At 45.6% G+C, this 27,912-nt stretch overlaps 1 protein-coding gene across 2 annotated transcripts; it reads right to left on the reverse strand.

The window, feature by feature from the left end:
* Positions 1-200: 200 nt before the first annotated feature.
* DUS1L (dihydrouridine synthase 1 like) lies at positions 201-27,546 on the reverse strand. Of its 2 annotated transcripts, none has more exons than XM_039501617.1 (14): positions 27,410-27,546; positions 23,125-23,371; positions 19,754-19,862; positions 16,744-16,794; positions 15,269-15,381; positions 14,389-14,471; positions 14,011-14,114; positions 12,604-12,748; positions 11,641-11,737; positions 11,192-11,280; positions 10,217-10,383; positions 9,552-9,589; positions 1,315-1,390; positions 201-703 (listed from the first exon to the last, which is right to left on the reverse strand). In XM_039501617.1, the coding sequence occupies exons 2-14, from the start codon at positions 23,359-23,361 to the stop codon at positions 558-560; spliced, it is 1,455 nt and encodes a 484-aa protein (XP_039357551.1). In that variant the 5' UTR covers positions 23,362-23,371; positions 27,410-27,546; the 3' UTR covers positions 201-557. The 2 variants fall into 2 exon arrangements, with proteins under 2 accessions (XP_039357551.1, XP_039357552.1); XM_039501618.1 differs by lacking the exon at positions 27,410-27,546 and adding an exon at positions 26,944-27,340.
* Positions 27,547-27,912: the final 366 nt, after the last annotated feature.

Genomic DNA, 27,912 nt, shown 5'->3' on the forward strand with positions numbered 1-27,912 from the left:
GTATATGTACAGAGCCTAGCACACTAGGATCTCCTGGTCACTTGAGTAACACTATGGAGAGTTAGTCACTAAATGCTACTGTCCTTAAACACTTAGCTTCCTTCCTGACTGAAAATGTCATGCAAGTGACATTGACCCAGATGCTGAACATACTATATTCCTGAAGAAATATTAGTTTAACACTCCAGCAGGATGTTCTAATATCAAAGATTTATTCCCCACTTTTAAAACAGCACATGAAGGGTTAATGTACAACAGGCAGTTCATGACCTTCGTACATCATCTCCCCCCACCCCAGTGCAGCATTTTCAGGCCAGTGCTTCTGGCTGAGTCCTTTAAAGTCTTTAAAAGACATTGAGAACTTTAGTTGCATCCTTTTATTCAAAGGCAGGATATTTCCCTGAGTAAGCAGCTTTTCCTTAAATAAAACTTGTCCAGACCTTAGAACAAACCTGTGGAACTACTCCAGGCTGCTGATCATGCTCTAGAATGGCAGATTCTTTGGCCTAGGGAAACAGAGACAGGGAAGCAGATCCAGTAGAATCTAGTTTGAAGGCTCACAGTACAATGTCAATACCCTCTTTCAGTCCAGCAGTTTCCTCCACATCCCCTTTCTGTGTCCTTTCAAGCTCCTGCATCGCTGGCTGGCCACTTTTCCACAGAAGGGACTTTTCATATTTGGTTTTAAAAAGTAATCCATGACCTGACAAAGAAAGATAAATAATAAATTGACACTGAAGTGCCTGTTCAGTGGGGAACAGAGCAGCCACTGGGGGGAGGGATAGCTCAGTGGTTTGAGCATTGGCCTGCTAAACCCAGGGTTGTGAGTTCAATCCTTGAGGAGGCCACTTAGGGATCTAGGGCAAAAATTGGTCCTGCTAGTGAAGGCAGGGGGCTGGACTTGATGACCTTTCAAGGTCCCTTCCAGTTCTAGGAGATTGGTATATCTCCAATTATTACCTATTACCTTATTACCTTTATTACCTTTGCCCTGGGGTAACTATGTGCAGCTGTGGAAAATGTATTATGCTTTTAGGTTGGAGATGCTGCACCTTGAGGCTTCAGGAGGAAGAGCAGAAGCTGGTGTTATGTTGGTGCTCTATTACAGTGGCCAATGCTAAGTAAAACATTTCCATGAAAGCTAGGACACTCCGGATTTTAAACTAATATTTCTAATTATGCATATTAACAAAGGACATTAAAATGCCATACCACTTCCATGTGTATTAATCACTTATTTTGACTTGGACAGTTTGGTTTTATACAGGCCCACTAGTGCCAAAGAACAGGGCAGAGTGGTGGGGCTATACTTGCCTGGACAGTCTGCAATCTCTTTAAATGCTCTTTTCTTACAGCATCCTCGGCACAGATTAAACACACATTTGTTACCCTGGAAACAGATACACCAGTTAAGTCAGTGAAAAAAAAAATCTTCACTGAACTGCTTATGGGAAGCACAACTGCAAGGCTGCATGCAGGGCTTCTGAAGACAGCTGTCACGGTCCGCGTTCCTGCAAACAGTGATGGTGGACAGTCAGTCTTCAGTCTCCCGATAAACGATATGGAGACCGGGGGTTGGGGGACGCAAAAATTAAGACCTGCCTGCTGGGTAAATGCTCTCTGCTTCTAGGTGATGATTATCATCCCAGAACGACACTATTCCACCTTCTAGGAATTTGTCCTGCCAACCAGAAAATCCTCTTAACATCAAATACTTGTAGGAAATTAAGATACTTTGAAACCCTTTCAGAAAGCATTTTTATGCTGTTATAAGTGGAGTTTGTCCTGTTTCTCTTCAGAAGCGTGATGTGAAAAAGTGCCACAGCCTCTTATTTCGTGGCTTTAGCTGCCACTCCACCCAAAATAAATACTCATTCCAAGGAACTCATTTCCTCTTTTTTTTAAATTCTTAAAATTGCCCAAATCATGGAGAGTAATAATGTAAGGCATGTCCCATCCTCTGAAGGCGAGCGAAGATGAGTCGTGGATATTTTGCAGCTCAGGAATAGCAGACTGTGTGCGCACAGGAAGGGGAAAAATGTAGCTGCCAGATTTAATATCTGTAAAGCTCTCTTCTGGCTTTATTGTTGGGGGAAGTTTGTGCAACATGATTTGAGTGCAAACATTTCTAGATGGTGCTACAGCAGAAAAAACTGACAAAGGTGCTCTTTGGTCCTAAGTTTATTGTTTTGTCAATAAACGTAATGCAATTAGGGTTGTGCTGTTGTGTCTCATGCCGTTCCAGCACGTCAAATTTCTGAAAATCAGGACACGAAGCAATAAGGTATAGGCCAATACCACCCTAACTCTGCTTCCCCCTGCCCCTGGAAATTGCCACTGGGAATTAGCTGAATGCATGCTGAAATGCAGTCACTGTTTGATGTACTTGAGTGAATAATGACAGGATTACTTGCAGCAGGCTTGGCAGAGCTGCAGGTGAGAGATGAGAATATCTGGATATTAGTTTGAGAAGCAGGGCAGAGCTGCAACTGTTACAGGAGGAAATCCCTCCTTGGTTGGGCTGAATTACCCCTGCCCACTGCTGTGTGAGCTCAAAGAAAAGAGGTGCATGTGTACCTTGAGGGGCTCAAGTGTGCTTCATTTCAGTGCTGAATTCTGCAAGTTGTCAGGCACAGTGCATGGGTTCTTTTTTGCCAAGGGGCTTGTCAACAGTGAGGTGTGGTATGACAGTGGTTTGTAGGGGGGGGTTAATCATTAAATAAAAGTATAGCATTTGCTGAAGTCCTGTGGCTGAGAGGGAATAGTTTGCAAAAAAGGGGATGATGGTAGTGTACAATTTTGCACTTCTGACTGTTTCTGGGGCTTAGGCTCAGTATTTGTGTAGGACAGGCATACGTAGCTTCCTGTGCCACAGAGTTTGCCTAAACATGAGTTTTGCCTTAGCAACAATATGACATTAGAATCTGTCCTACAGTTGCATATAGTCCCTGAGAATTCTGCAAATATGAGTCATATAAAAAGTGTGCAGGGGTGTGTGCCTTATCACTTCAGTTCCTGGTTTTTCAGACATTTGAGCATCATTGACCATGCTAGCCTGGACAAGCATGCAACAACCCTGTACCAGTAAAACATCACTAATGAAAGGGTTTTTGTCCATGAATTTTGTAATGTTATGAACATTGTTTTTTTGGAGGAATGCTCACTCCAGCAGTTGTAGTTTTGTCCTATAAATCCTCCTGTGGTTAGGTACTCATTCCTCATGCATTTCCCATTATCTCATCTCAGACACAGGTGGGTCAGCACCTTTAGCCCCATTTTACAGGTGGGGAAACTGAGACAGAGGTGTCATGATTTTTCTAGTGGGCCACTGACAAAGCCAAAAACAGAACCCAGGTCACCTATGCTGCAATGACAAATCCAGCTTCAGTGCATAAGCCTGAGCTCGTCTCAGCTGAATGAGAATACTCCCTGGAGGTGTAAACAGTGCGAAACAATAGCTCTTGATAGGTCGGAACTACTCCATTTAACTTGGCTGGTGCGCTCATCCAGCCTCCCCTCTGCCAGTGCTTGACAGCATATGCTGTACATGCAGCATGCCCATTCTCACCTCACTCTGTCCTAATGCTTGGCGTATGCTTGTTCTCAACTCCCCCCCATAATGGGTCAGGGCTTCCACAAATGCTGATTCACATGAGGAGCCAAAGGCCCCTTCAGAGGGACAGGGCCTCCAACTTGCTTACATGAGAAGAGGCAGGGAAAGGACTTCAGACCCACCCTGCTCCTCCACATCCCCAAGGGCCAGTTCCCATGAGCCGCAGTAAGGAGAGGGGATTGGCTTCCCTCCTCCGCTTCTGGCTCCCCTCAGAGCAAGGGGCTCAGACTGTCTGACACCATTAGCATGACAGGGACCCCCCCAGAGCCTGGCACACAGACACAGGAGGAATGTGGAGCATCACTGGTCCCTGTAGTCCACCCTCTGACCTGAGTCCTCAGCCCCTCCCTTCCCTAACCACCGTGCCCCATTTAGCCCTCTCCCCTCCCAGCAAATATCTGGCTATGTAATTTCTTTTCTTTTTTAAACTAGTGTGTGTGCCGGCTAAATGGTCTGCTGTGCTCAAATTATAAATAAAATGCCCCTTTGGCAGAGGCAAGGTGTAGCAACAAGTTTGTTTCATTTCTTTTCCGATTGCTGGCAAGCGTGGCTGCTGAATTTATATTGGTTGGTTCTAGCTCAGGTTCAACAACCACAGCATGGCCCCGGGAGCCACCTCCGTCCTGTGACAATGGGTTGGCTCACCACCCTTTCTACACAGGCACAGTGTAATCCCTTGGGCACATTAGCACTAGACTCAACACTTCACTAAATAACATTTTCAATAGTGTCCCCCCAAAGGGAGCTAGGGTAACTACGAGCACTTGAGATCATGTGGGGAAAGAGCCATGGTTTGGCAACTCCCCTCCCCTCCCCAGGCTGCAGGAAGACACACTGAGAGAATGTCAACCTTATGAACTACAGCTCTCTCGGGCAATACAAAGAAAAGAAAAAAAAAGTATTTCCAGAAACAGTTGCTCAAATGATCCCCAAATTTGGATCACAATCAGGGTTGGCCGGTGCCTCAGGAGGTATCTAGTCCAACCCCTTGCACAAAGCAGGACCAATTCCCCACTAAAATCATCCCAGCCAGGGCTTTGTCATGCATAGCAGTGGGGAGCACAGGCCACTGGCTGCACAGAGATGGGTGATCACTGTGCAGCTCCCTCTGGGACACAGACTCAGCGGTGAGGCTGCACCCAATCCTGACACACTACAAGGACCAGGCCTGCGCCAAAAACACCCAAAGGCCGTGCCCCTCTATGCACCAGGTGTGGCAGGCAGGCTCAGTGAGGCAGGATCCAAGTGTGGGGGGGGATCCAGGTGTGGGTTGAGAGGGTTCTGTGTGGGGCACTATGGGGTGAAGGTGGCTCAGTAGGGGAGGCAGGTGTGGGGTGGGGAATCTGGACACACAGGGGCTTGTTGGGGGTTCTGGGTGCAATGGTAATGGGACTCTGCAGCGGTGTCCAAGGGAAGGTGCTTGGGGCTAGGAGGTGGTGCAGGGGGGAGACAGAGCTCAGCGGGGGGGTGTGGTGGGAACTTAATGGGGGGAGGGGTCCAGATGCAGCTGGTTGGGCTTGGGAGTGTGTGCAGCTCCGGGTGGCTAGTCGGAGTGATCCAGGTGCAGGGGAGTGGGGCTCAGTGGAAAGGGGGTCTGAGTGCAGGGGGATGAGGCTCAGCAGGAGGAGCTGGGTATGAAGGGTTCTGGATGCACAGGGGGTGGATGAGTGCGCAGCTCCCTGAACTGGGATCCCTCCCACTACAGCTGGGGAGTGATGGGTGCAGGAAGCGCGGAGGGGTGGGGGGGCGGAGGAGGAGTTTGCAGAGCTTCCTTCAGCTGAGGGAGAAATCTGGTGATGGGCCTGACCCGACCCTAGATGCCATGCAAGGGAAGAGGAAGTCCCGGCAGCCCCAGCCCAGCCAGGATGAGCAGCTGAACCCGCCACAGGATAGGAGCCACCAGGGTTGCATTACCACTCCTGAGGTTTTCCCCTTCCTTCCCCATCAGAAAGTCATTATTCTGTGGGGGAACAAAGAAATCAGCGAGGGACATAAATTCTGCTCATGCGCAGTGGCGCAGAATTCTCCCAGGAGTAATGTGGACAAGGGGGAATCCCGAGGATACAGTGTACTTATATTTTCAGAAACCCTTTGACAAGGTTCCTCACCAAAGGCTCTTAAGCAAAGTAAGCTGTCATGGGATAAGAGGGAAGGGCCTCTCATGGATTGGTAACTGGTTAAAAAGATAGGGTAGGAATAAATGGTCAGTTTTCAGAATGGAGAGAGGTAACTAGTGTTGGCCCCCAGGTGTCTGTACTGGGAGCAGTCCTATTCATAAGTGATCTAGAAAAAGGGGTAAACTGTGAGGTGGCAAAATTTGCAGATGATACAAAACCACTCCAGACAGTGAAGTCCAAAGCAGACTGCAAAGAGCTACAAAGGGATCTCTCAAAACCGGGTGACTGGGCAACAAAATGGCAGATGAAATTCAGTGTTGATAAATGCAAAGTAATGCATAATGGAAAGCATAATCCCAACTATACATATAAAATGATGGAGTCTAAATTAGCTGTTACCACTCAACAAAGATCTTGGAGTCATTGTGCATAGTTCTCTGAAAACCTCCAATCAATGAGCAGCGGAAGTCAAAAAAGTGAACAGAATGTTGGGAACCATTAACAAAGGGATAGATAAGACAGAATATCATACTGCCTCTATATAAATCCATGGTATGCCCACATCTTGAATACTGCATGCAGATGTGGTCGCCCCATGTCAAAAAAAGATATATTGGAATTGGAAAAGGTTCAGAAAAGGGCAACAAAAATTATTAGGGGTACGGAACAGGTTCCGTATGAGGAGAGATTAATAAGACTGGAACTTTTCAGCTTGGAAATGAGAGGACTGAGATCTATAAAATCATGACTGGTGTGGAGAAAGTAAAGAAGTGTTATTTAGTCCTTCTCATAACACAAGACTTAGGGGGGTCACCAAATAAAATTAATAGGCAGCAGGTTTAAAACAAACAAAAGTAAGTATTTCTTCATACAACACACAGTCAACCTGTGGAACTCTTTGCCAGAGGATGTTGTGAAGGCCAAGACTATAACAGGGTTCAAAAAGAACTAGATAAATTCATGGAGGATAGGTCCATCAATGGCTATTAACCAGGATGGGCAGGGATGGTGTCCCTAGCCTCTGTTTGCCAGAAGCTGGGAATGGGCAACAGGGAATGGATCACTGGATGATTACTTGTTCTTTCCCTCTGGGGCATCTGGCAGTGGCCACTAACAGAAGACAGGATCCTGGGCTAGATGGACCTTTGGTCTGACCCAGTATGGCCGTTCTTATGTTCTACCTGAGAAAACATCATACCGCAAATTCTGAAAACAAACAGTGTCTTTCTTCTTCATTCTGGAAGTCTTGTCTATTTGGCCTAGAAGTTCTTGAGGTCAGGTGTCTTTTGCTGGCTGTTTAGAAACTCTAGCACAATATGCACATTACTACCACTGTAATAATGCTAATAGTAGCAAGTGTAAAGGATAATGTGAGACGAGCTGACCCGTCACCTTTGCTTCTCTCAATCAAGGCAAAGGGCACAGAGCTCACCCACCTGTAGCAGAACCTAGTTCACAAGAACAAACAGAGTGAAATCCCAGTGCCCTCTCAGTACTGAGCAGAGAAATAAACCAATGAATTGTGCAACCAACAAAAATCTTATTAGAGGGAAGCTCCTGCTTTTTAATCTAAAGAACATCTGTGTAACTAAGGGCAACATCTTCCTCATACTCAGGACTGCAGAGTGCCCACCCGCCTGGACTGTATCCTACCATAGCCTCAAACTGTGGGATTTTCCCATGCCTCATGTCAGCTGATGCAGCCATTCCCAGTCTCAATTCAAGCCTAACTTGGTGTCTAATTTGCATATTAATTCAAGTTCAGCAGTTTCTTGCTGGAGTCTGTTTTTGAACCTTTTCTGGAATGGCTGAGCCATTACACACATTGAATCTATTTCCCCATGTTAAGTATTTTCACACCTCTTGTCAAACTGTCTGTAATGGGCTATCTTGATTATCACTACAAAAGTTTTTCTCTTAATTAATTAGCTTTTTAGAGTTGGTAGGACAACTCCCACCTTTTCATGTTCTATGTATGTGTATATATATCTCCTTACTATATGTTCCATTCTATGCATCTGATGAAGTGGGCTGTAGCCCACGAAAGCTTATGCTCAAATAAATGTGTTAGTCTCTAAGGTGCCACAAGGGCTCCTGTTCTTAGTGCGGCTACAGACTGACACGGCTGCTGCTCTGAAACCTGTCAGAATGGGACAGCTTTCATTAATAAATAGGGCTGTCAATTAATCGCAGTTAGCGCAAGCAATTAACTCAAAACAAAATTAACTCGATTACAAAAATGAATGATTAGTCATGAGAGTTAAAAAATGTATCGCAGTTTTAATCACACTGTTAAACAATAATAGAATACCAATTTAAATTTATTATAAATATTTTTGTATTTTTTCCTATATTTTCAAATATATTGACTTCAATTACAACACAGAATACGAAAAGTACAGTGCTCACTTTAATCAAATAATATACAAATATTTGCACTGTAAAAAATATAAAAGAAATAGTATTTTTCAATTCACCTGATATAAGTACTGTAATGCAATCTTTTTATCATGAAAGCAAATGTGAATTTTATCAACTTACAAATGTAGAATTATGTAAAATAAATAAATAAATAAATAACTGCACTCAAAAATAAAACAATGTAAAAACTTTAGCGCCGACACGTCCACTCAGTCCTACTTCTTGTTCAGCCAATCACTAAGACAAGTTTGTTTGCATTCACAGGAGATAATGCAGCCTGCTACTTATTTGCAATGTCACCTGAAAATGAGAACAGGTGTTTGCATGGCACTGTTGTAGCCGGCATTGCAAGGTATTTACATGCCAAATATGCTAAACATCTATATGTCCTTTCATGCTTTGACCTGTAGATTATATTATTTGTTATTACAAATATTTGCAAAGTTAGCACTGTACACTTTGTATTCGGTGTTGTCATTAAATATATTTGAAAATGTAGAAAATCATCCAAAAATATTTATAACAAATTTAAATTGGTTTTCTGTTACTGTTTAACAGTGCAATTAAAATCCTGATTAATTTTTTTAATCTCACAAGTAATCCAGATTAAGTTTTTAAATCATTTCTCATCCCTATTAATAAGCCTTCCCCATAGTTAAGTTTGCATTTGATCTGATATCCCACAAAATAAATATGTTTTATTAGTGGAACCCTCAGCACTGAAGAGGGTTAATTTTCTCTTCTAATGAAGGGAATAGATCAAAATCCTCCAGTTCTGTCTCTGCCACTACCAGGCATAGATATAGAGTTTGAGTCTCATTTAAATCTGATGTGTGCCTTGCCTTTCATTAGTATTTTTTCCTTTTAATTTCCTGCTGTTACTGTAGACCAACTGCTCTTCCCTACTCAGTCATTGGAAAGTTTAAAATATCTGTCTTGTATACCTATTAAGAGAATCATTCAGATGTTTAATCCTTACAGAAAGCTATACAAATAACCACAGTATGAGCTTTATTACCTAGCAAACAGAGAAGTTCCCTTGCTGCAATTAGTAAAAGTTCATTTGGTCAGAGATTTGCTTCCAAGTGTGCTTGAGGGACTGATATTTAATAATGTAACAATCTCTCAGATGATTTAGCAATTCAAACTGCTGACCAGAGGTGCTGAGAACAATAAACCACCAAAACTGCTCTTTGCAGGAAGAAGAGAGGTTAAAGTATCCAGAATAATCTATTTATAGGTCATCTTTACCCTAGGTAATAGCTTCATCTCGGCATCTGATATAATCACTTGTCTAATTAGCACAATGGCCTTTGCCTGAGAAGCAGGATATATTGTTTGCATTTCATCAGAGTTTAAACAGCATCCATTACTAGACACTTGAAAAGGGATGGACCTACCTTTGGGTTTCCACAATGATCACATTTTGCATATTTAGCTGGAAAAGAGAAACAAATTTGGTCTATGAATATCCCAGACAGTGAATGATAGCCAAAAGAGAACAGCAAATTGAATGCTCCAGGGTGACCAACCTTTGCAGCCAGAAGGTGCATTTTTGTAGGAGCAATATTTTACACACACAAAAATTAAAAAGGGATTAAAAGATTTTGCTGAAGTTTTAAAAAAATTCTCTGAACTAAGACCAAACATAGAAATATCAGTTCCCAATGAATTTGTTTGAGAAAGTTATAAAACAAGTTGGGGAGAGAAGAAAGGGGAGCTGTTTAAAATAGACACTGCATTTCAACATTATACAATAGTGACTGCAGCTGTTATAACAGAGTTTATAAAGCACTCCAAGATGAAAGACCTGATTTCACTGTGAAACTGGTGATAATCTGTCCCTTTCACAATGAATTCCCTTCTTCCTGGTCAACTCCACTTAGACTGAGTTTCTTGTTCCCAAGGTTTCCCAAGCCCCCTTTCTGGTCTAACTGTAGGAAAATTTCCCCAGTTGTATAATGGGAATAAAGAGGAGAAGGTAGAGGTGGCTTTATACTAAAAGGTAATGCTAGCAGCCTTCCCCCTTCCTTGTGCCGATCAGGATTAGGACAGGTTCTCTTACGTTTCAAAGATGGATCAAAGCGTTTATTTGGATTTCTCAGTTTTTTCTTTTGTTTATTCTTTGAGAGAGTATCACAGTTTCCATCATCCTCATCCTCCAGGGCTCGTTTCCCTCGCATGCCTCCTTCACTCCCACTGGTTCCATTTTCCTTGCACATCTCCTTTGGCCTGAAATGGTTGAACATCATTGTAAATTAACAGAAGGGGAACAACCGGGTGTTCCTTCGCCAACAGTACTTTTACAGAAGCCTAAGCAAAATGCGTTGTCTATCATGGCTGTCACAGGAGAGACACAGCCCTTAAAAGCATGGAAGAAAAGCTCAAATATTAGGGGTTTTATAGAATAGCTCAGAGTTCTAAGGCTGCTATTAAAGCAAAAAGGCAGGAGAGCAGTATCCTGTGCATGGTGGGCAGCTAAATTAGTCAGTTCCATAAAAAGCTTTTTGTTCCCAGGGTAAATGTTTGTACTGAAATTCTCAGTTGGATAGTCTTCTCCTGCAACCCAAGATTTTCCCTCTAGGTAGGTGGTGCTATCAGTTTAAAAAGATCTCATGCAAAACACACAATCATCTCTGATATAAAGGGTATTCAATCCCCATCTCTACTCTACTGGCAGATATAGGTAACAGATGAATGCTGCCTGTAACTACAGCACATTGCCAAGTAGCAGTGTTTGCTTCATGTGCTTGTCCCTATTCTAAGCTTCATTTGATCTATTTTATTTTTTATTTTCTAGAGGTAGATAATAAACTTGAGGAAGGAACTAAAAGGGGAAGATAACTTTTTGTTAATTACTCTCCCCCCAAATACCTTCCTTTGTTCATTGAGATGTTATTTTTAAAAACTATCAGGTCTTTGTTTTCTATAAACAATCTTTCAGGGCATAAAAACTGGAAATGGGTATTCTGAGGTGGTGGCACACATGCATCCTGTCCAGTAAGTTCTCCTAGGGGCAGTGCTAGAGTAGGCAACTTACCCTGGCCTGACGTATGGCTGACAGATCCAATGGAAGAAAGGCAATCCTCCCTTCGGCTCCTCTCCTTCTTTCTGATTAGCTATTTCCTCCTGCAGGATACAATTACAACCAATGTTACCTATTCAATTTGCCAAAATGCACCCATGTCATTACTACCTTAAATTCCTGGAAAGGCACAAAAAAAATAAATTAAATTTATACACACCGACAGTTACAAATGGAAAAACCCACCCTCAGATAAAGCTATGGAAAAAACATAGCAGATCTGAACACTAAAGAAAGAAATTTGAATGGGAGGGGCCAGTACAACATTTAGCTAGCCAGGCAGTGATGCTGGTAGGTTACAAAGTTCCAAGACTGCACGAACACAGATCAAGAGCACGTGACACCAGAAGGTTCCCTCCAAGTAGGGTCAGTGTTACTCCAGCAGTTAAGGCCCACGTTGGTACCTGGCATCGTAACTTCAGGTCTCTGTTGACATCTGCAATGCCCTCTAGTGTCTTTGCTTTTGCCAGTTCTTCACGAAGCTGCTGGTTAACCTGCAGCCTGAGACAAATCCCAAACATCCAGTTACTTTCATTTACCATTTCTAAATTGTGGAGACTGAGCAATTCCTTTACAAGAGCTTTTTGTAGCTTTTTCTTGATGCATTTGCCAATTGCCAAGAGTTTAGCTGTTTCATTCTTCAGATACTAACTTCTCAGACTTGGTTCTGTGATTAGGTCAGAATGTGAACTCTGTGATACCATGCTCATTTACACAAAAGAAGATTGAAGTCCTAACATTATTAGGGATATCGTATCAGTGGCTGGATATCTATAATCAGAGATTTCATAAGGCTAATTATGTCTGCTGGCACCCAGAGTGAAGGGGCAGGCAGGGACTTCTCCAGTTTCAGAGAGAAAAAGAATGAATCAGTTTCCCAGGGATATCTGTGAAGGTTAAAGGCTTCAGAAAACATCTTTCTCTCCATGCATACCCAAGAGAGGCTAATCTAGCATCAGCAAGATTGGCTAATCTTCTCCCAAAAGGCAAAGTACTTCCACGCAAGGTGAACTCTCAAAACATCCTCACACCTTCTTGTCAAACTGTCTTAAATGGGCTATCTTGATTATCGCTACAAAAGTTTTTTTTCTCCTGCTGACAATAGTTCATCTTAATTAATTAGCCTCTTAGAGTTGGTTGGGCAACTCCCACCTTTTCATGTTCTCTGTATGTATATATATCTCCTCACTATATGTTCCATTCTATGCATCTGATGAAGTGGACCGTAGCCCACGAAAGCTCATGCTCAAATAAATGTGTTAGTCTCTAAGGTGCCACAAGTACTCCTGTTCTTTTTGCGGATACAGACTAACATGGCTGCTACTCAGAAACCTCTCAAAACACTATAGCACAGTGGAGATACTCACGTGTGATGCCAGAGCTTGAAGAGATGAGCCCTGACATAAGACAGTGGGCAAGGATATTGGTGCACTATCTCCAGGTACTCCTCAGTCATCTCCCATACCACAGGGTTTCGGCCCTCAAACAGAGCTGGGTTATGAAGATTACCCTCTGGGGAATAACAAAGAGGAATTCTAAAAATTTCATTTCAGGGTAAAGCAGGTGGCAAAACCTCTTGTGTCCATGAGCTGGACCAGCTGTGTCCTGGCCTGGCCTGACCACCCAGGAGGGACCATTAGATCAGCAGGTCTGACCTCTTGTACAACATAGGCCATTACATTTCACTCAGTTACCCCTGTATTGAGTCCAATGACTTGTATTTGGCTAAAGCATCTCCCATGAAGGTATCCAGTCTTGATATGAAGACATCAAGACCTGGAGAATCTACCATTGCTCTTGATGGCTCGTTCCAATGGTTAATCACTCTCACTGTTTAAAAATGTGTGCCTTATTTTTAATCTGAATTTGTCTGGCTTCAGTTTTGAGCCATTGGTCCTTGTTATGCCTTCTCCACTATATTAAAGAGCCCTTTAGTACTCAGTATTTTCTCCCCATGAGAAATGTAATTGAGTCCACACTCAATCTTTTTTTTTGATAAACTAAACAGATTGAGCTTTTCAAGTCTCTCAGTGCTTGGGATTGTCTGTTGCAAAGCCTATCTTGCAATTAGGTTCCTATGACATTTTTATAACAGGGCAGGAGGTAGGAACAGGAGGGGGAGGAAAGAGAACTTCCCTCACAACACTTAGCCCAGTGGTTAGGGTACTCCTTTGGGATGTGGGAGACCCCCAGTTAAGGCCTCCCTCTATCTCAGGGGTAGGAGAGATTTGAACAGGCCCTTCCACCTCAGCCCTCTGGAAACCATACACCAAAAACTTTATGTACTGATTTGTCTGGATGACAGAGTAACAGATATAATGGACACTTGGAAGATCCAAAGATTATCAACTTTATAAATGTTATATATATTTTGATGGGCTAGGAAATGTATTCTGGCTCCAAGGGGATGTAACAGATATTTCCTGAAGGAACCAAAACCACTGGGGGATAATTAATGCAATACCTAGGCAAGTAACAAGCCTGCAGAAGCCTCACCTCCTGGGGAAATTGCATATATTAGTTTGACCGGGTTCAAGAGATCAAACAAAGAAATGAAAACTGTATAAGTGACCAGTCTGACATAGGGAAGGACCTATTTGACCCAAGATGCCAATATGAGGGAGATGCAGATGAAGAGCAGTCCTCTTCAAATCAAGGCCATTCAACCAACCATACTTGAGTCTGGCTTTAGTTTCTAATAGATTAGGCTAACATGGATCCATCAAGGGGATTCAGAAACAAAGTTATTATAGAAGAAAGTTCATTCTCCTTACCTGCACTCATGACACCATGCACTCCTGTCTTCTGCATACACTCTTCCACATCACTGAGGTACTGGATGTTTCCATTTGCAAACACAGGGATGCTCACAGCCTTCCTACAAAAGTGAAGAGAACAATCACACAAAACAAAGAATTAGAAAACAGAAACCAACCTGCTCACAATGTGTTGAATGAATCAGAAACATCTAATGTTTATTTATCACAAATTCCTGTTTCCCTTTTGATGCCCCTGCACCACGTTCTGGATCCAAACCTTACACTGAAACTGAACGTGTTTAGCCAGAAGCTTGTCTAACCCTTGGGTATGGGGTAAAGGGGACTATGCACACCGATGCAAGCACATGTTGGTATCTGTACAGGTGCACTTACCTCACAGCCTTGATATGCTCCCAGGATGCCACACCAGCAAGAGGTCCCTTCTGTTCCTTAGTGCGGCCATGGACAGTCAGTAGCTAGGATGCAAAGTTTCATTTAATTTTCAATGTACATGGATCATTAGAAACAAAAAAAGCTACACCAGGAAATTTCCCCCTCTGCTCATGTATGGGGATGCCACAGAACTCCCAATGTTACCTCAACCACTGTGCGGACTCTGGCCCCAGAAATGCCACCAGCTCACATACTGTGACAAGGACTTGGGCATTTCTGAACTCTTCACTGCCTAACAAGGCACAGACATTTCCTGGGAGATTCTATAGCATTCCTGTATCCTCAGCTCTCTTACTGATTTGGTATTCACTTTGGAACAAGTAACAAACATGGCTAAACCTGCTGCTTTTGGGCATAAGGCCAGGCCACCATCTGTTATATTATCTCATTTTTGATGGTCCCTCCCAATTTGTACAATTTAATTGGAGTTAAATGCCAGGAAATCCTCCTATTTCTCGTTTGTTACTGGCTGTGTCTGCTACAAGGTGTCCCTTCACAGACACATTGATTTCACACTTTCATGTTGCCTCCTACAGCGTTGTGCCTAGACAAGAATTCTCACTTCCAGTGAAGGAGGCAGCATGGTGCAATGGTAAGAGCAGGACACTCCAAGTTAGGAGACTCAGGTTCTATTGCTGATTCTGCTATTGACTCTGCTGTGTATGACAATGAATAAGTCACAACTCTCTGTGTCATTTTCTCCATCTGCAAATTAATATAACCTATCAGTTTCCACAAAACACAGAGATCTTTGGATGAAGGTGCTTTATAAAGATATTTATGTCTAATGCAATAGTACTGTAAGCAGCTGCCTCCTTACCTGGCAGCCAGCCTTCTCCAGCAACTGTGCATACTTCACTGTCTTGCCAATTTCTGGGAAAACACGGATTTTGCATGTGATGGGAACAGAGAGCTTCTCATGAGCAAGCAAAACTGGGGAAGGATTGAAAAGACAGGTAAGTGGATTGCACAATGCTTTGAAGAGAGTCTATTCTCCCAAGATCTGCGCTGCAGAATGGCCTAACAAGCCAGCACTCCTGCGACAACTGTATTGTTTATACTTAAGGCTGTGAGTCTTTCACGGAGGTCATGGATGCCATGACTTTCTGGAACATCTGGGATTTCTGCAGCGAGTGGTGCGGTTGATCTCAGGGCCACCTGAACAGCTGAGGAAGCCCCAGGGCCAGCTGCATCGGCTGCTGCTCAGGTGGCCCCAAGTAGCAGTCTGGGAGCAGCAGCAGCAGGGCCCCAGGCTGCCCCGCACCCTGGAACAGCAGCCGCAGGAGATGCCCAGAGCACCTAAGTTTTAGTCAGGGCATTTATATAGTACAAGTCACGGACAGGTCACAGGCCGTGACTTTTTGTTGTTGCCCATGACCTGTCCATGACTTTTACTAAAAATACCTGTGACTAAATCGTAGCCTTATTTATACTGCACTGTCTGTATGTCTACACAGACTAGGGGAGTGGCCGCAAAGAGTGAAGTCAAAACCTGAACTGCAATAGGAAAGGCATCAAATGCTAAAAATTAATTTACTTCGCCTCCTCCTCCCTTTCCACTATATTAAGTCCTCATTCTCCTTACTTTCAAGGCCCTTAACAGCTCATTTTCCTTACTTATTCACTCTCTATTCTTATCACGTCAACCCTTGTTCCTTCTGCATGACAGAACAAGGAATAATGGTTTCAAGTTGCAGAGGGGGAGGTTTAGGTTGGACATTAGGAAAAAACTTTTTCACTAGTAGGGTGGTGAGGCACTGGAATGGGTTACCTAGGGAGGTAGTGGAATCTCCTTCCTTAGAGGTTTTTAAGGTCAGGCTTGACAAAGCCCTGGCTGGGATGATTTAGTTGGGTTTGGTCCTGCTTTGAGCAGGGGGTTGGACTAGATACCTCCTGAGGTCCTTTCCAACCCTGAGATTCTATGATTCTATGAGACCAACAATGCCAGCCTTGATCTCCATTTGTCTACTTCTCCCACAAATGTCTCTGTTTCTTTCCATGCTACCACTCATACATGGAATGCCCCTCTGAACTGGCCTATAAAATCACCATCCTCTTCTCAAGACTCACCTCTACCATGATGCTTGTGAGAAACGATCATGGCTAAGTAGAGGGCCTATTCAAGATAGGCAATACAATCTGGGTCTTTTTTGTGTGTGTGGTCAGTGCCCAGTATGTTGTGGGGCTACCAGAATAAAAAATAAAATACCCACTAAATTTCCCCTATATTATGTCCCCACCCCACTCGCTCCCAAAGTGAGACCTCGGTTAATGAGACCCCTTTCGGGGACTTACTCATTTTCTGAAGAAGAGCCCACTCCTCTTGCAAGAATGCTCCATAATGACCTGTAACAAAATAGCACATTATGGGCTGACACAGACAGACAAAATTATGATCCTAAAGGGTTCTGTTTCTCTCTCTCTCTCTCTCACACTCTCTTCCACTCTTCTGCCAAATTGGAAGTGCTAGATCCTTCTGCTTCCCATGATACCCCAGATTCACAGATTAAACAATGAAACCCCACACCCTGCTCTCTCTAGTTCTCTTTAAGGCGGACCAATGTATTGACAGTTCAAAGTCCTATTTTCAGGGTTTTAGAACTGGTATGTAAAAATTCACTCTGGGTTTAAGGTTGGCAGAATTGAAGGGTCTATCGTCTCTGGATGCCGATGTATAGTTCCTATCAACCCTTAAAAAACAACTTGTGCTCAGGAAACTGAACTGAGGAACAGATGATTAGCAAACTTTTGGTTCCTCCCTTTTCTTCTCAGCTAAAATGCCCTGACCTAGCCCAGAATTCCTGATATCTGTTTCTTTTTCCCCACAGATATCCCTGAAATCTCCTTAACCCTCCTGCAACTCTTTCAGTTTTTTAGAAGTTAACATGAATAAGCTCTGTATGTGCACTGGGGACACAGGAGACCCTAAATGTTGGCCTGCAAGAGATTATTTTAAAGGAAGTCTTAAGTTTGACTGAATAATTAAAATCAAAATTTTCTAGTTTCTGATGGTGGAAGGTTTTAGTAAACCCTTTTAAACACGTAAAATGACACTTTTTGGATGGATATTCTGCACACAAAAGCTGGCTAGCAGTGCTTTGTAGAACTACACTTCAAGCAACTAGTTTTAGCTTCTGTTACTTACAAGGTACCAAACCCAGTCCTGGTTAAAATGAGTGTAACTGCTGATTTCAACAGAATTGCCAGGCACATCAAGGCAGGATTTGGTCTACAGCAGGCCTGCACAACATACGGCTCGTGGCCGCGTGTGGCCCGCGGAGCCTCATTGTGCGGCCCGCGAGGGGATTCTAAATTCCCCGCTCACGGCGCTCTGCGGGCAGCCCAGAGCCCTTTGAATCCCAGCCGCGGCCGGGAAGCAAAGAGCTCTGGGCTGCCGGCAACCGTGGGGAGCCCAGAGCCCTTTAAATCCCAGCCGCGGCCGGGAATCAAAAGGCTCTGGGTTGCCCGCAGCGGCGGGGAGCCCAGAACCCTTTAAATCCCAGTCGCGGCCGGGAATTATAAGGCTCTGGGTTGCCCTCAGCCGCGGGGAGCCCAGCGCCCTTTAAATCTCAGCCGCGGACAGGAGTCAGAGGGCTCTGGGCTGCCCGCAGCGGCAGGGAGCCCAGCGCCCTTTAAGTCTCAGCCGCGGCCAGGAGTCAGAGGGCTCTGGGCTGCCCGCAGAGATTCCCAGCCATGGCTGGGATTTAAAGGGCTCAGGGCTCTCCGCCGCTGCGGGCAGCCCAGAGCCGTTTGAATCCCGGCATGCGGCCGCTGTTTGCCCCCTCCCCAGACCTCTGCCCCAACTGCTCCCCACCCCCTATCTAAATGCTGCTTTTCCTTGTCCCCCGATTGCTCCCTCCCAAGACCCCTGCTCCAACTGCCCCGTGGGACCCCAGCCCCATCTCCTTGTCCCCAACTGCCCTCTCCTGAGACCCCCAACTTTCCCCCAGGACCCCACCCCCTACTGTCCCCTGATAAACCCCTGGGACTCCCATGCCTATCCAACTGCTGCCTGTCCCCTGACTGCCCCCCGGCACCTCTGCCCCATCCAACCACCCCTGCTCCCTGTCCCTTGACTGCCCCCTGGAACTCCCTACCCCTTCTCCAACCCTCAGCCCCCTTACCGTGCCACTCAGACCAGCGTGTCTGGCTCCATGCAGCTCCAGACACATTGCTGCCATGCTCCCCCGCGGAGCCCACAGCCCACCCCCCCACAGCACCTGCCTTCCAAATTTGAACACCTCAAAATTGAGGAGGGCTCAAACTCAGTTTGGGCAGCTGTTACTTCATTTTTCCCAAATCAAATATACTGATCCACTGTAACTTGCTGTAGAAAAAGCAGGATAAAATTGAGCAAGAAATGCTTATTAGCACTGGAATTGCTATTTTCAACAGCCATTGCCTTTTTGTTTGTTTAAGGAAGACAGTGATATTGCATTGGCAAATTCCCCATAGAAAGAAAGAGTGGAACAAAAGAATAATAAAGGCACCTCAACTTTTCCTAATTTATGGAGGAGAGTCTTATAATATGCATCCAGATATTCTCCAATCACACAAGCTGAAAATTGTTCCACTTTACTGCAGCTCTGTAACCATATGGGAACCAATCCTGTCTGTGTTTTGTGCACATCCAAAATTCCTGCTGAATGACCTGCCCTGGGAGCGTTACCAGTGACCCAGGGCTGGGGAGGCAGGAGGTGTGTGTGGGGGGAGGCACTGGTGGGGGGAGCCCAGGGCTGGGGCAGCAGCAGGATGGGGGGAGGGCACTGGTGGGGAGGAAAGGAGGAAGCCCAGCCCTGGGACGGCAGGGGGTGTGGGTCAGTGGGGGGAGAGCCCAGGATTGGGGCAGCAGGCGGGTACAGGGGAGAGCCCAGGGCTGGGACAGGGGGCAGCCAAATTTTTTTTTGCTTGGGGCAGCAAAAAACCTAGAGCCGACCCTGATGGGTTCCCCCAGCCGCCGGAGCCCCGAGCCCTTTAATTTGACCTCTTCAGCTGGGAGCCCCCGGTTGATTTAAAATAAAGTATCACCTCCCCACCCCCAACCTTCCTTTTTGGCCCACAGCTGTTTTGGTGGGGCGGCGCTGGGGAAGGAGGGTTTGTTTCTGCAGGGCTGGACGGCCCTGGGGTGGGGTGTTTCTGCGGGGCCGGGAGGTTTCGGCCCTCGGCCCTTTTTCTTTGGAGGAATGTGGCCCTCGCTGCTTTACGAGTTGTGCGGGCCTGGTCTACAGGATGTTGCACTGCCATAGGGTAAGTTTAGATGTGCAACATGTTGCTTTGTTCATTCAGAGCTCAGATTTGCACATACCTCTCTTTGCAATCATCTGAGGGCAACCCAAATTCAGGTCTATGGCATCACAATAATCCTGAGCCAACAGTGCGGCCTGGACAAACACTTCAGGGTCATTGGCACAGAACTGAGAAAGATGTACATAAGTAACAAGTTAGGCAAGGCTCAATTCAAGTACTGACAAAATATTACTACTACTTATAAAGGACCTCATTGCTATAGTGTATGGATACAATTTATGTATCTTAGATTAGAAGCAGAGACTGATTCTCAAATTAAAGGAATATATAAGCCTTGACATGCAACTGCTGCAGAGCCACAACTTTAAATAACTCCCCCCACCCCCAAAAAAGCTCCCCCCAAAACACAGAAAGCTTAGCATTCCAGACTCAGTTAAGGGAGACTCAGTCAGATAGTTTAGGCTCCAAATGTAGTCATTTTAAACAGGTTTTACAAAGCCCAGTGCTAATGACAAAAATGGTTTGATGATTAAAACTGAAAACAGACTAGGTAATAATAGGAGATATACCAATCTCCTAGAACTGGAAGGGATCTTGAAAGGTCATTGAGTCTAGCCCCCTGCCTTTGCTAGCAGAACCAATTTTTGCCCCAGATTCCTAAGTGGCCTCCTCAAGGATTGAACTCACAACCCTGGGTTTAGCAGGCCAATGCTCAAACCACTGAGCTATCCCTCCCCCCTAGTAAGGTTCATTGTCCAAAATGAATAAAATATAAAAACCAAACAAACAGCATAACAGAGGCTGTTACAGGGTAAAATTGCTCTTTATGGCAGTTTGGGTTCAGTCTCACCTGTGCCTGATTTACCTCCCAGGGCATGCAACTGTGAATCAGGTCTGCTGGGAGATATAAAGGCAGCCTGCAGCCAGTAGGAAGGTGAGCTGACAAAAGCAGCAGTATGATGGAAGGTACTCGTGTAATAAGGGTTGATGAGGAATAGCTGTAGCTCCCATGCAAGTTAGCTCAATAGGAAATACTTTTTTGGGGACAGACAATGTGATCATAGAGATCAAAGCACTTGGTTGCTTCACTTATTAAGGTCTTGACACTAAGGCCTGGGGAATTGGGCTTGCTACACCCTGTGGTGTCACCTACTGAGGTGGGTCAAAAATCCCCTGCACTGAAGGGGGAGGGGAGAAGGATTGCTAAGCCCTGGGAAAGGCTGAAGGAAGCTATGAGCTGGGGTGAGGTGTGATAATTATGACTAGCTGTATGACCCAACAAGAGTCTATGTAGAAAACTTTTATACCCTAAAATGGAGAAAACTGATGACTTAACTAGACAAACCCAAAACACTAGAGCAGAAGTTTCTAAACTGATGTGACCTTTTTGGAGATGTTATCCTGTAACAAGGCAGTCTCTGCCCTTTAAGGAGTAGTGGGACCTGGAGTCAGTCAACCCCTTTTCATCATATGAGCCCTTTAAGGAAACAGCAATTCAAGGGAGCACCAGACTAGCTGGGGAAGGAGGCCAGGTGTTAATCAGGTACCTCCTTAACATGACAAAACCCAGCTGTTGGCTAACTTGCAGGAGGAAAGAATCCCTGGGATGGGACCCAGAAAGGAGATTGGTAGGCTGGGGAAGCCCATATGAATCAAAACCCCAAAAAGGAACCAAGGGAATGAAATGTGAGTTCAAGGACCAAGGGGGACCCTGTGGAGCAGGGCTGGAACCTGGACATTGGTGGGCTGGGGAAGCCTGCTTGAATTGCAGCACATTCCCATCAAGGAGGGCTGTAGAATCCCTTTGCCAAGGGGGAAGGAGTTGAGTGCAGAGACTCTCCAGAGAGGCCAGAAGCTGTAAGGGGACTAGTAGAGCTCCCTGGATTGGAGGGAACTGGGAACCTGAAGCCTTGTAACAAGGGTAAATTGGAACTGAAGTTGCCTAGTGCCCAGGTAAGGCTTGAGGACCTATTTTCAATAGAAGACATAATGCCAGATAGTGTCTTAATAAAGGAAGAGTTGATTGAATGGTCACATGATGGTGGACTCTCTCAAATTCAACAAAGTGCGGTCAGGCAGCTTTTGGTTGAGCAGTATAGAGGCGTTAATTCCTGTATAAGGATAAACTTTGAAACTTCTGATGCCTTTCAGCACTACATATCTCTGTGAGACTGGCTTTTCTGCCCTGATTGCCATTAATAGCTAGTACAGAATGAACCTCAGGTCAGAACTGGACTTATGACTGAAGCGAACCAACATCTCATCTGACATAAAGCAACTGTGTTGTGTGAAACAAGCACACCTGTCTCATTAATGGCATTTTTTAGTATTCAGTGCTACTCAATACTTTATTTTTCTTTATTTAAATTTTGAAAAAGGCACGCAAAGTGAACTTTGGCTCATGTTCAACAATTCTCCAAATAAGGATTAGGAGGAACTTCAACTTCAAGTTAGGTAAGTCAAATTCAAGCCATTGACTTAGTTCAGCAACAGTCCAAAATATATCAAGATGTCACTTATGACACTTGTTTCTTGTAATTTGAGTAACAAAGACAAATAATTGCTGCTGACTTTTGATTTACTTTTGAGATGCTTTAAAAGGATGCTATAATCTAATGTTTTAGGATTCCTTGAGTTTTTTACTATGGGAAAGCCCAAACCAGATGCACACAAAAAAGTGGCATTTCATACATGAGGTTTTTTTAAACAAGGATGAATCAAAATTAGGAACTACAGGGCTAGACCTCAGCCAAGACACCTGTCCAGCCAAGGAGGAAACTCAGCATACCTTAATGGAGAAGGTGTATCACTGCTGCTACAAGGGAAAGTTAAATTTTAAACATCCAATTTTAATTCTAAAGTTAATAAGGAAACTTTAAGACCTAAGCTGATAGTCATCAAACAAATCCCAGATTCACTCATTTCAGAAGGTTCTGTATACCTTTTCCCTGCTCTTACTTGTTTATATAGTCTCTCAAGAATACATTGCTCTGTTTATACGCTGAAATTTCTTTCTTGGGATGTCCTCCATTACTATCTCTTCATGGAACAGGCAAGACTCTAGGGGTGAGAATTCTTCTTACAGAAGAAGTGGGTATTCACCCACAAAAGCTCATGCTGCAAAACGTCTGTTAGTCTATAAGGTGCCACAGGATTCTTTGCTGCTTCTACAGAACCAGACTAACACGGCTACCCCTCTGATACTTCTTACAGATAAGATCAGTAATAATTTCAGGTATATGGCATGAGTTAGTGTTTGTACAGCACTTCAAGTAAAGGGCTATAAATAAGTATTCTGTAGCAGCATACTCTCCAAGTTTATTTATATTATGGTAACACCCAAAATATGCCATAAGAACATACACTCAGCCAGGGACTAGCTCTACAGAGCTTACACTGTAAAATTAAAATTCCTTTTAATGACTTTACCTGCACAATGAGTGGCCGATCCTCAGGGCACACATCACAGTATAAATTCTCTTTGCGGTAATTGGCATCTCTGACAAAGACCTGAGCATGCAGCATGGGTGTGTAACACAACTGGGCTCCATGGCGACGGCTCAGTAGTCTCCAAGCTAGTTCACTCTGATCCACCATAGGAGCAACTACATAGTGAGCACCTCTCAATGTGTTTCTCCAGAACTCAAACCCCTGGAGCTTTGGCATCTTACCCAGACTAAAAGGAAAGAGGGAAATACAGAAATAATTTTTTTCAAAGTGAAATTAATCATGAGCAGAGACAAAAGAATCTGACAATCTTTTCCTAAGTAAACAGTAACAAATATTTCTAGTGTCAGGTGACGTGTGCAAAGAGAAGCCTGTCCCCTGCTGTACTTTTCTATAATATTTCTAAGATGCCCACCACAAAGTGCACAGAGGGCTCGTTCAGTCCTGGTTGTGATAGCTACTGTACAAACAGCACCCACAAGATTTTTTTTTTTTCAAAATAACACAAACCCCTCACCACCTGCCCACTTCATATTTCAACCTATTGGTCACGAGAAAAAGCTCTAAAGAGACTCTACTCAGGTTCTAGGAGGCAGCAAATTTGTGAACTACTTAAATCAAGCCAGATCTCTGACACTTGGTAAATCTACCTAGATTTCACTGTACTTCAGCTTGGTGGTATTCTACCTAAAAGTGCATTACCCTCATAAAGACTTCTGCCTTGCCTTTCAGGTAGATAAGTGAAATGCTGTGGTGGTGGCAGCAGCTTTCAAAAGTCAAACTGCAGAGGAGCGTAGGAGTAAGTGAACTTGAGATGAAAAGTCTATGACTATTCTGCCCCATGGCCAAATGTGACTGGCAGGAGAAGACTCCAGCCAGGAGCTTAGAATAAGAAAGTTCTGAAAAGTCCTGTGACAGCATATGAGTGAGGATGAAATCACAGGAAGAAAACTTGTTTGCAGTGATGTTGTAACTGTGTTGATCCCAGAGTGAGAGATGTGGTAGGTGAGTTAATTGTCTTAGGAATAAAACTGTAAAAGCAGGATCAGGTGAGCCATGGTTAAAGAAAAATCAGAGCTAAAGAATGAACTGCTTTGACCCTTTACATTTGGTGTGGGTTAGACACTTTGAAGCTTTAATTTCTATTAAATAAAGAAACCTTTTAGAGAGAGCTTCAACTCACCAACATTAAAATCAACAGAAGGAGGGATTTGAGGCTATTATTTTTCATATTTGATTTTCTTGTGGGGTAGAAAACAGACTGTCACAACAGCAAAGAACATATCAGAAATGGTTTGGAATCCTCTGGCAGAAACCACATTCAAAGGACTAAATAGTTGACAGTAGTTAGTGTTTTACTATTTTATTTGCATAAACATAAAAAGCACTAAATATGTAAGCACCTTTCGGATCCATTAAATAAATAAAACAGCAGGCTCTCTAAAACCAGGAAAAAATACAACTTTAAGTCAAGATCCTTATCCTCAACAGCCTGCCCTTCAGTCTTCCCTCCCCCAAACCCTCCAAAAACGATGGGTTGTGCAGTGTGCCCATGAAGGCCAACAGATTCAGGAGATTTCGGACCAAGGGGCAGGGGAACGTGAATCAGAAAATCTGGGATAGCTCATGGAAAATGTCCTGCCTTGAGTGCCGGCCGGAGTGCCTCCACCAACCCCCGTGGCAGCAGCATGTGGCAGTGAGATAGGCCTGATCTACACTACGCCTTTAAACCGAATTTAGCAGCATTAAACCGATTTAACCCTGCACCCGTCCACACAACGAGGCCCTTTATATCGATATAAAGGGCTCTTTAAACCGATTTCTGTACTCCTCCCCGACAAGAGGAGTAGCACTGAAATCGGTATTGCCATGTCGGATTAGGGTTAGTGTGGCCGCAAATCGACGGTATTGGCCTCCGGGCGGTATCCCACAGTGCACCATTGTGACCGCTCTGGAAAGCAATCTGAACTTGGATGCACTGGCCAGGTAGACAGGAAAAGCCCCACGAACTTTTGAATTTCATTTCCTGTTTGCCCAGCATGGAGCTCTGATCAGCACTGGTGGCGATGCAGTCCCAAATCCAAAAAGAGCTCCGGCATGGACCATACGGGAGATACTGGATCTGATTGCTGTATGGGGAGACAAATCTGTTCTATCAGAGCTCCGTTACAGAAGATGAAATGACAAACCATTTGAAAAAATCTCCAGGCTATGATAGACAGAGGCCACAGCACAGTGCTGTGTGACAAGCGTAACGGAAAGCCAAAGAATCAAATGGACGCTCATGGAGGGAGGGAGGGGGTACTGAGGACTCCAGCTATCCCACAGTCCCCGAAAAGCATTTGCATTCTTGGCTGAGCTCCCAATGCCTGAAGGGTCAAAAACATTTTCCCGGGTGTTTCAGGGTATATGTCGTCAATTTACACCCTTCCCCACCCCCCCACAAGAAAAGGAAAAAAACGTTTCTTGCCTTTTTTCAATGTCACCCTATGTCTACTGCATGCTGCTGGTAGATGGAGTGCTGCAGCGCTGAACACAAGCATCCCCTTCCCGGTGGCAGATGGTACAATATGATTGCTATCCATCGTCATCATCAGCCCGTGAGTGCTCCTGGCTGACCTCGGTGAGGTCGGCCGGGGGCACCTGGGTAAAAATGGGAATGACTTCCGGTCATTCCCGGCAGATGGTACAGAATGGCTGGTAACCGTCTTCATCATAGCAACTGGAGGCTGAGCTCCATCAGCCCCGCCCCTTTCATGTCTAAAGAAAATATTCTGTACTGCCTGGACTATCATAGCAGTGGGAGGCTGGGCTCCTCTCCCCCCCCACCCTTTAATGTCCTGCCTGGACTATCATAGCAGCTGGAGGCTTCCTTCCCCTCATTTTATCTCACTAAAAAGTCAGTGTTTCTTATTCCTGCATTCTTTATTACTTCATCACACAAATACGGGGACACTGCCACGGTAGCCCAGGAGGGTTGGGGGAGGAGGGAAGCAATGGGTGGGGTTGTTGCAGGGGCACCCCCTAGAATGTCATGCAGCTCATCATCTCTGGGGCTGACACGGAACAGCTGTGCTCTCTGGTTCTCTAGTACACTTACCCTATATTCTAGGCAGGACTGACTATTTTTAGACAAAACATAAAGAAGGGAATGACCCGGGGAGTCATTCCCATTTTTGTCCATGCGCCCCCAGCTGACCTCAGCGAGGCCAGCCTGGAGCACCCATGACAGCAGCAGATGGTACAGAATGACTGATAACTGTCATCTCATCGCCAATTTACAATGGCATGGCAGACGGTGCAATAAGGATGGTAACCGTCTCTGCTACCTTGCAAAGGCAAATGAATGCTGCTATCTAGCACTGCAGTACCACGTCTGTCAGCAGCATCCAGTACACATATGGTGACAGTGACAAAAGGCAAAACGGGCTCCATGGTTGCCGTGCTATGGCGTCTGCCAGGGCAATCCAGGGAAAAAGGGCGTGAAATGATTGTCTGCCGTTGCTTTCACGGAGGCAGGATTGAGTGATGACATTTACCCAGAATCACCCGCGACACTGTTTTTGCATTGGGATCTCAACCCAGAATTCCAATGGGCGGGGGAGACTGCGGGATCTATGGGATAGCTACGGGATACCTACCCACAGTGCAACGCTCCGGAAATCGACACTAGCCTCCGTACATGGATGCACACCGCCGAATTAATGTGCTTAGTGTGGCCGCGTGCACTCGACTTTATACAATCTGCTTTACAAAAACCGGTTTATGTAAAATCGGAATAATCCCGTAGTGTAGACGTACCCTTAGTCTCTCAAGGAGGCAGGTCTCAAGCCACTTAGGGCGTCCCAGAAGGACCGTGGTACCTACGCCGTGGTAGGGTCACGCGCAGTTTGGCTGAGCGCTGCCATGGAGCGTGGTAGCGATGCCCACACCGCCGACTGGGCACCACGTCCCGGCTAGCCCAGGTCCCCAGCGGCACCCCGGGCTGTGAATTCCCGTGTTCACTCCGGCTCCTTCGCTATCCCGCGGCAGCCCGGGCCCCTGTCATACCCCGCTCCCCGGGCACGGGGCGGGCCTACCTGCTCCCCGCCCAGCCGGACGCGCCTGTCAGTGCCCAGGCGGGCTCAGCGCATCCGGCCCCGCCGCCCCGGCCGGGAAGCCAGCGGGGCCGCGCATAGGGGATGGGCGGTGCCTGCCGGGCCCGCGCAGGCGCCTGTCCCGCCAAGGCAGCGTCCGTATCCCGCCCCCGCCGAGACCCCCACGGTACCTGCTCCCCGAAACGCTCAGAGGCTGGAGCCGCCGCCGCCGCCTGCGGGCCGGGAGGCTCGGCCCCTGGCTGGGCGCTGAGGCGGCCGGACGGTGCCTCCGCCATCCCGCTCCGACCGGATCCCCGGTGCTACATCGCACAGGCCCCCCCGAAACCGCGGCGCTGCCCGAAGGGGCCGCTAGGGGAGAAGCGTGGAGCCCGCGGCCCTCTCACAGCCCCCGCGGGAAGGGAGGAGGGGGGCCCGGCCCGCCCCCCGAGGAGAGGGGATGAGGTTCCTCCTCAGGCACCCCCTGCCTGACACAGGCTGAGGGCAGCGGGGAGCCGTGGTCCTTGCCTCACACGCCCTGGCTGGGGCTGGCCGGGAATGGGGCGGCAGGGCTGGTGGTTCTGTATCTGGGAGGGGATAGGGAGACTGGCTTCAGGGCTTGGCTTTGCAACACCCATCCCGGTGTGACTTTAGACTGAACACTACCCTACTCCTTATTTGAGAGGACATTCTGAAT

This window comes from Mauremys reevesii, linkage group 15 (assembly GCF_016161935.1).
Source record: "Mauremys reevesii isolate NIE-2019 linkage group 15, ASM1616193v1, whole genome shotgun sequence".
NCBI lineage: Eukaryota > Metazoa > Chordata > Testudines > Geoemydidae > Mauremys > Mauremys reevesii.

What these genes read in the sequence shown, in the direction of transcription:
- DUS1L (XM_039501617.1), bottom strand. Translation starts at nt 23,361, where the DNA reads ATGCCAAAGCTCCAGGGGTTTGAGTTCTGGAGAAACACATTGAGAGGT. An exon ending in TTCAAGCTCTGGCATCACAC is followed by an intron (nt 11,738 to 12,603) that starts GTGAGTATCTCC and finishes GATTTGTCTCAG; the next exon opens with GCTGCAGGTTAACCAGCAGC. An exon ending in CAGCCATACGTCAGGCCAGG is followed by an intron (nt 10,384 to 11,191) that starts GTAAGTTGCCTA and finishes CAACCATTTCAG; the next exon opens with GCCAAAGGAGATGTGCAAGG.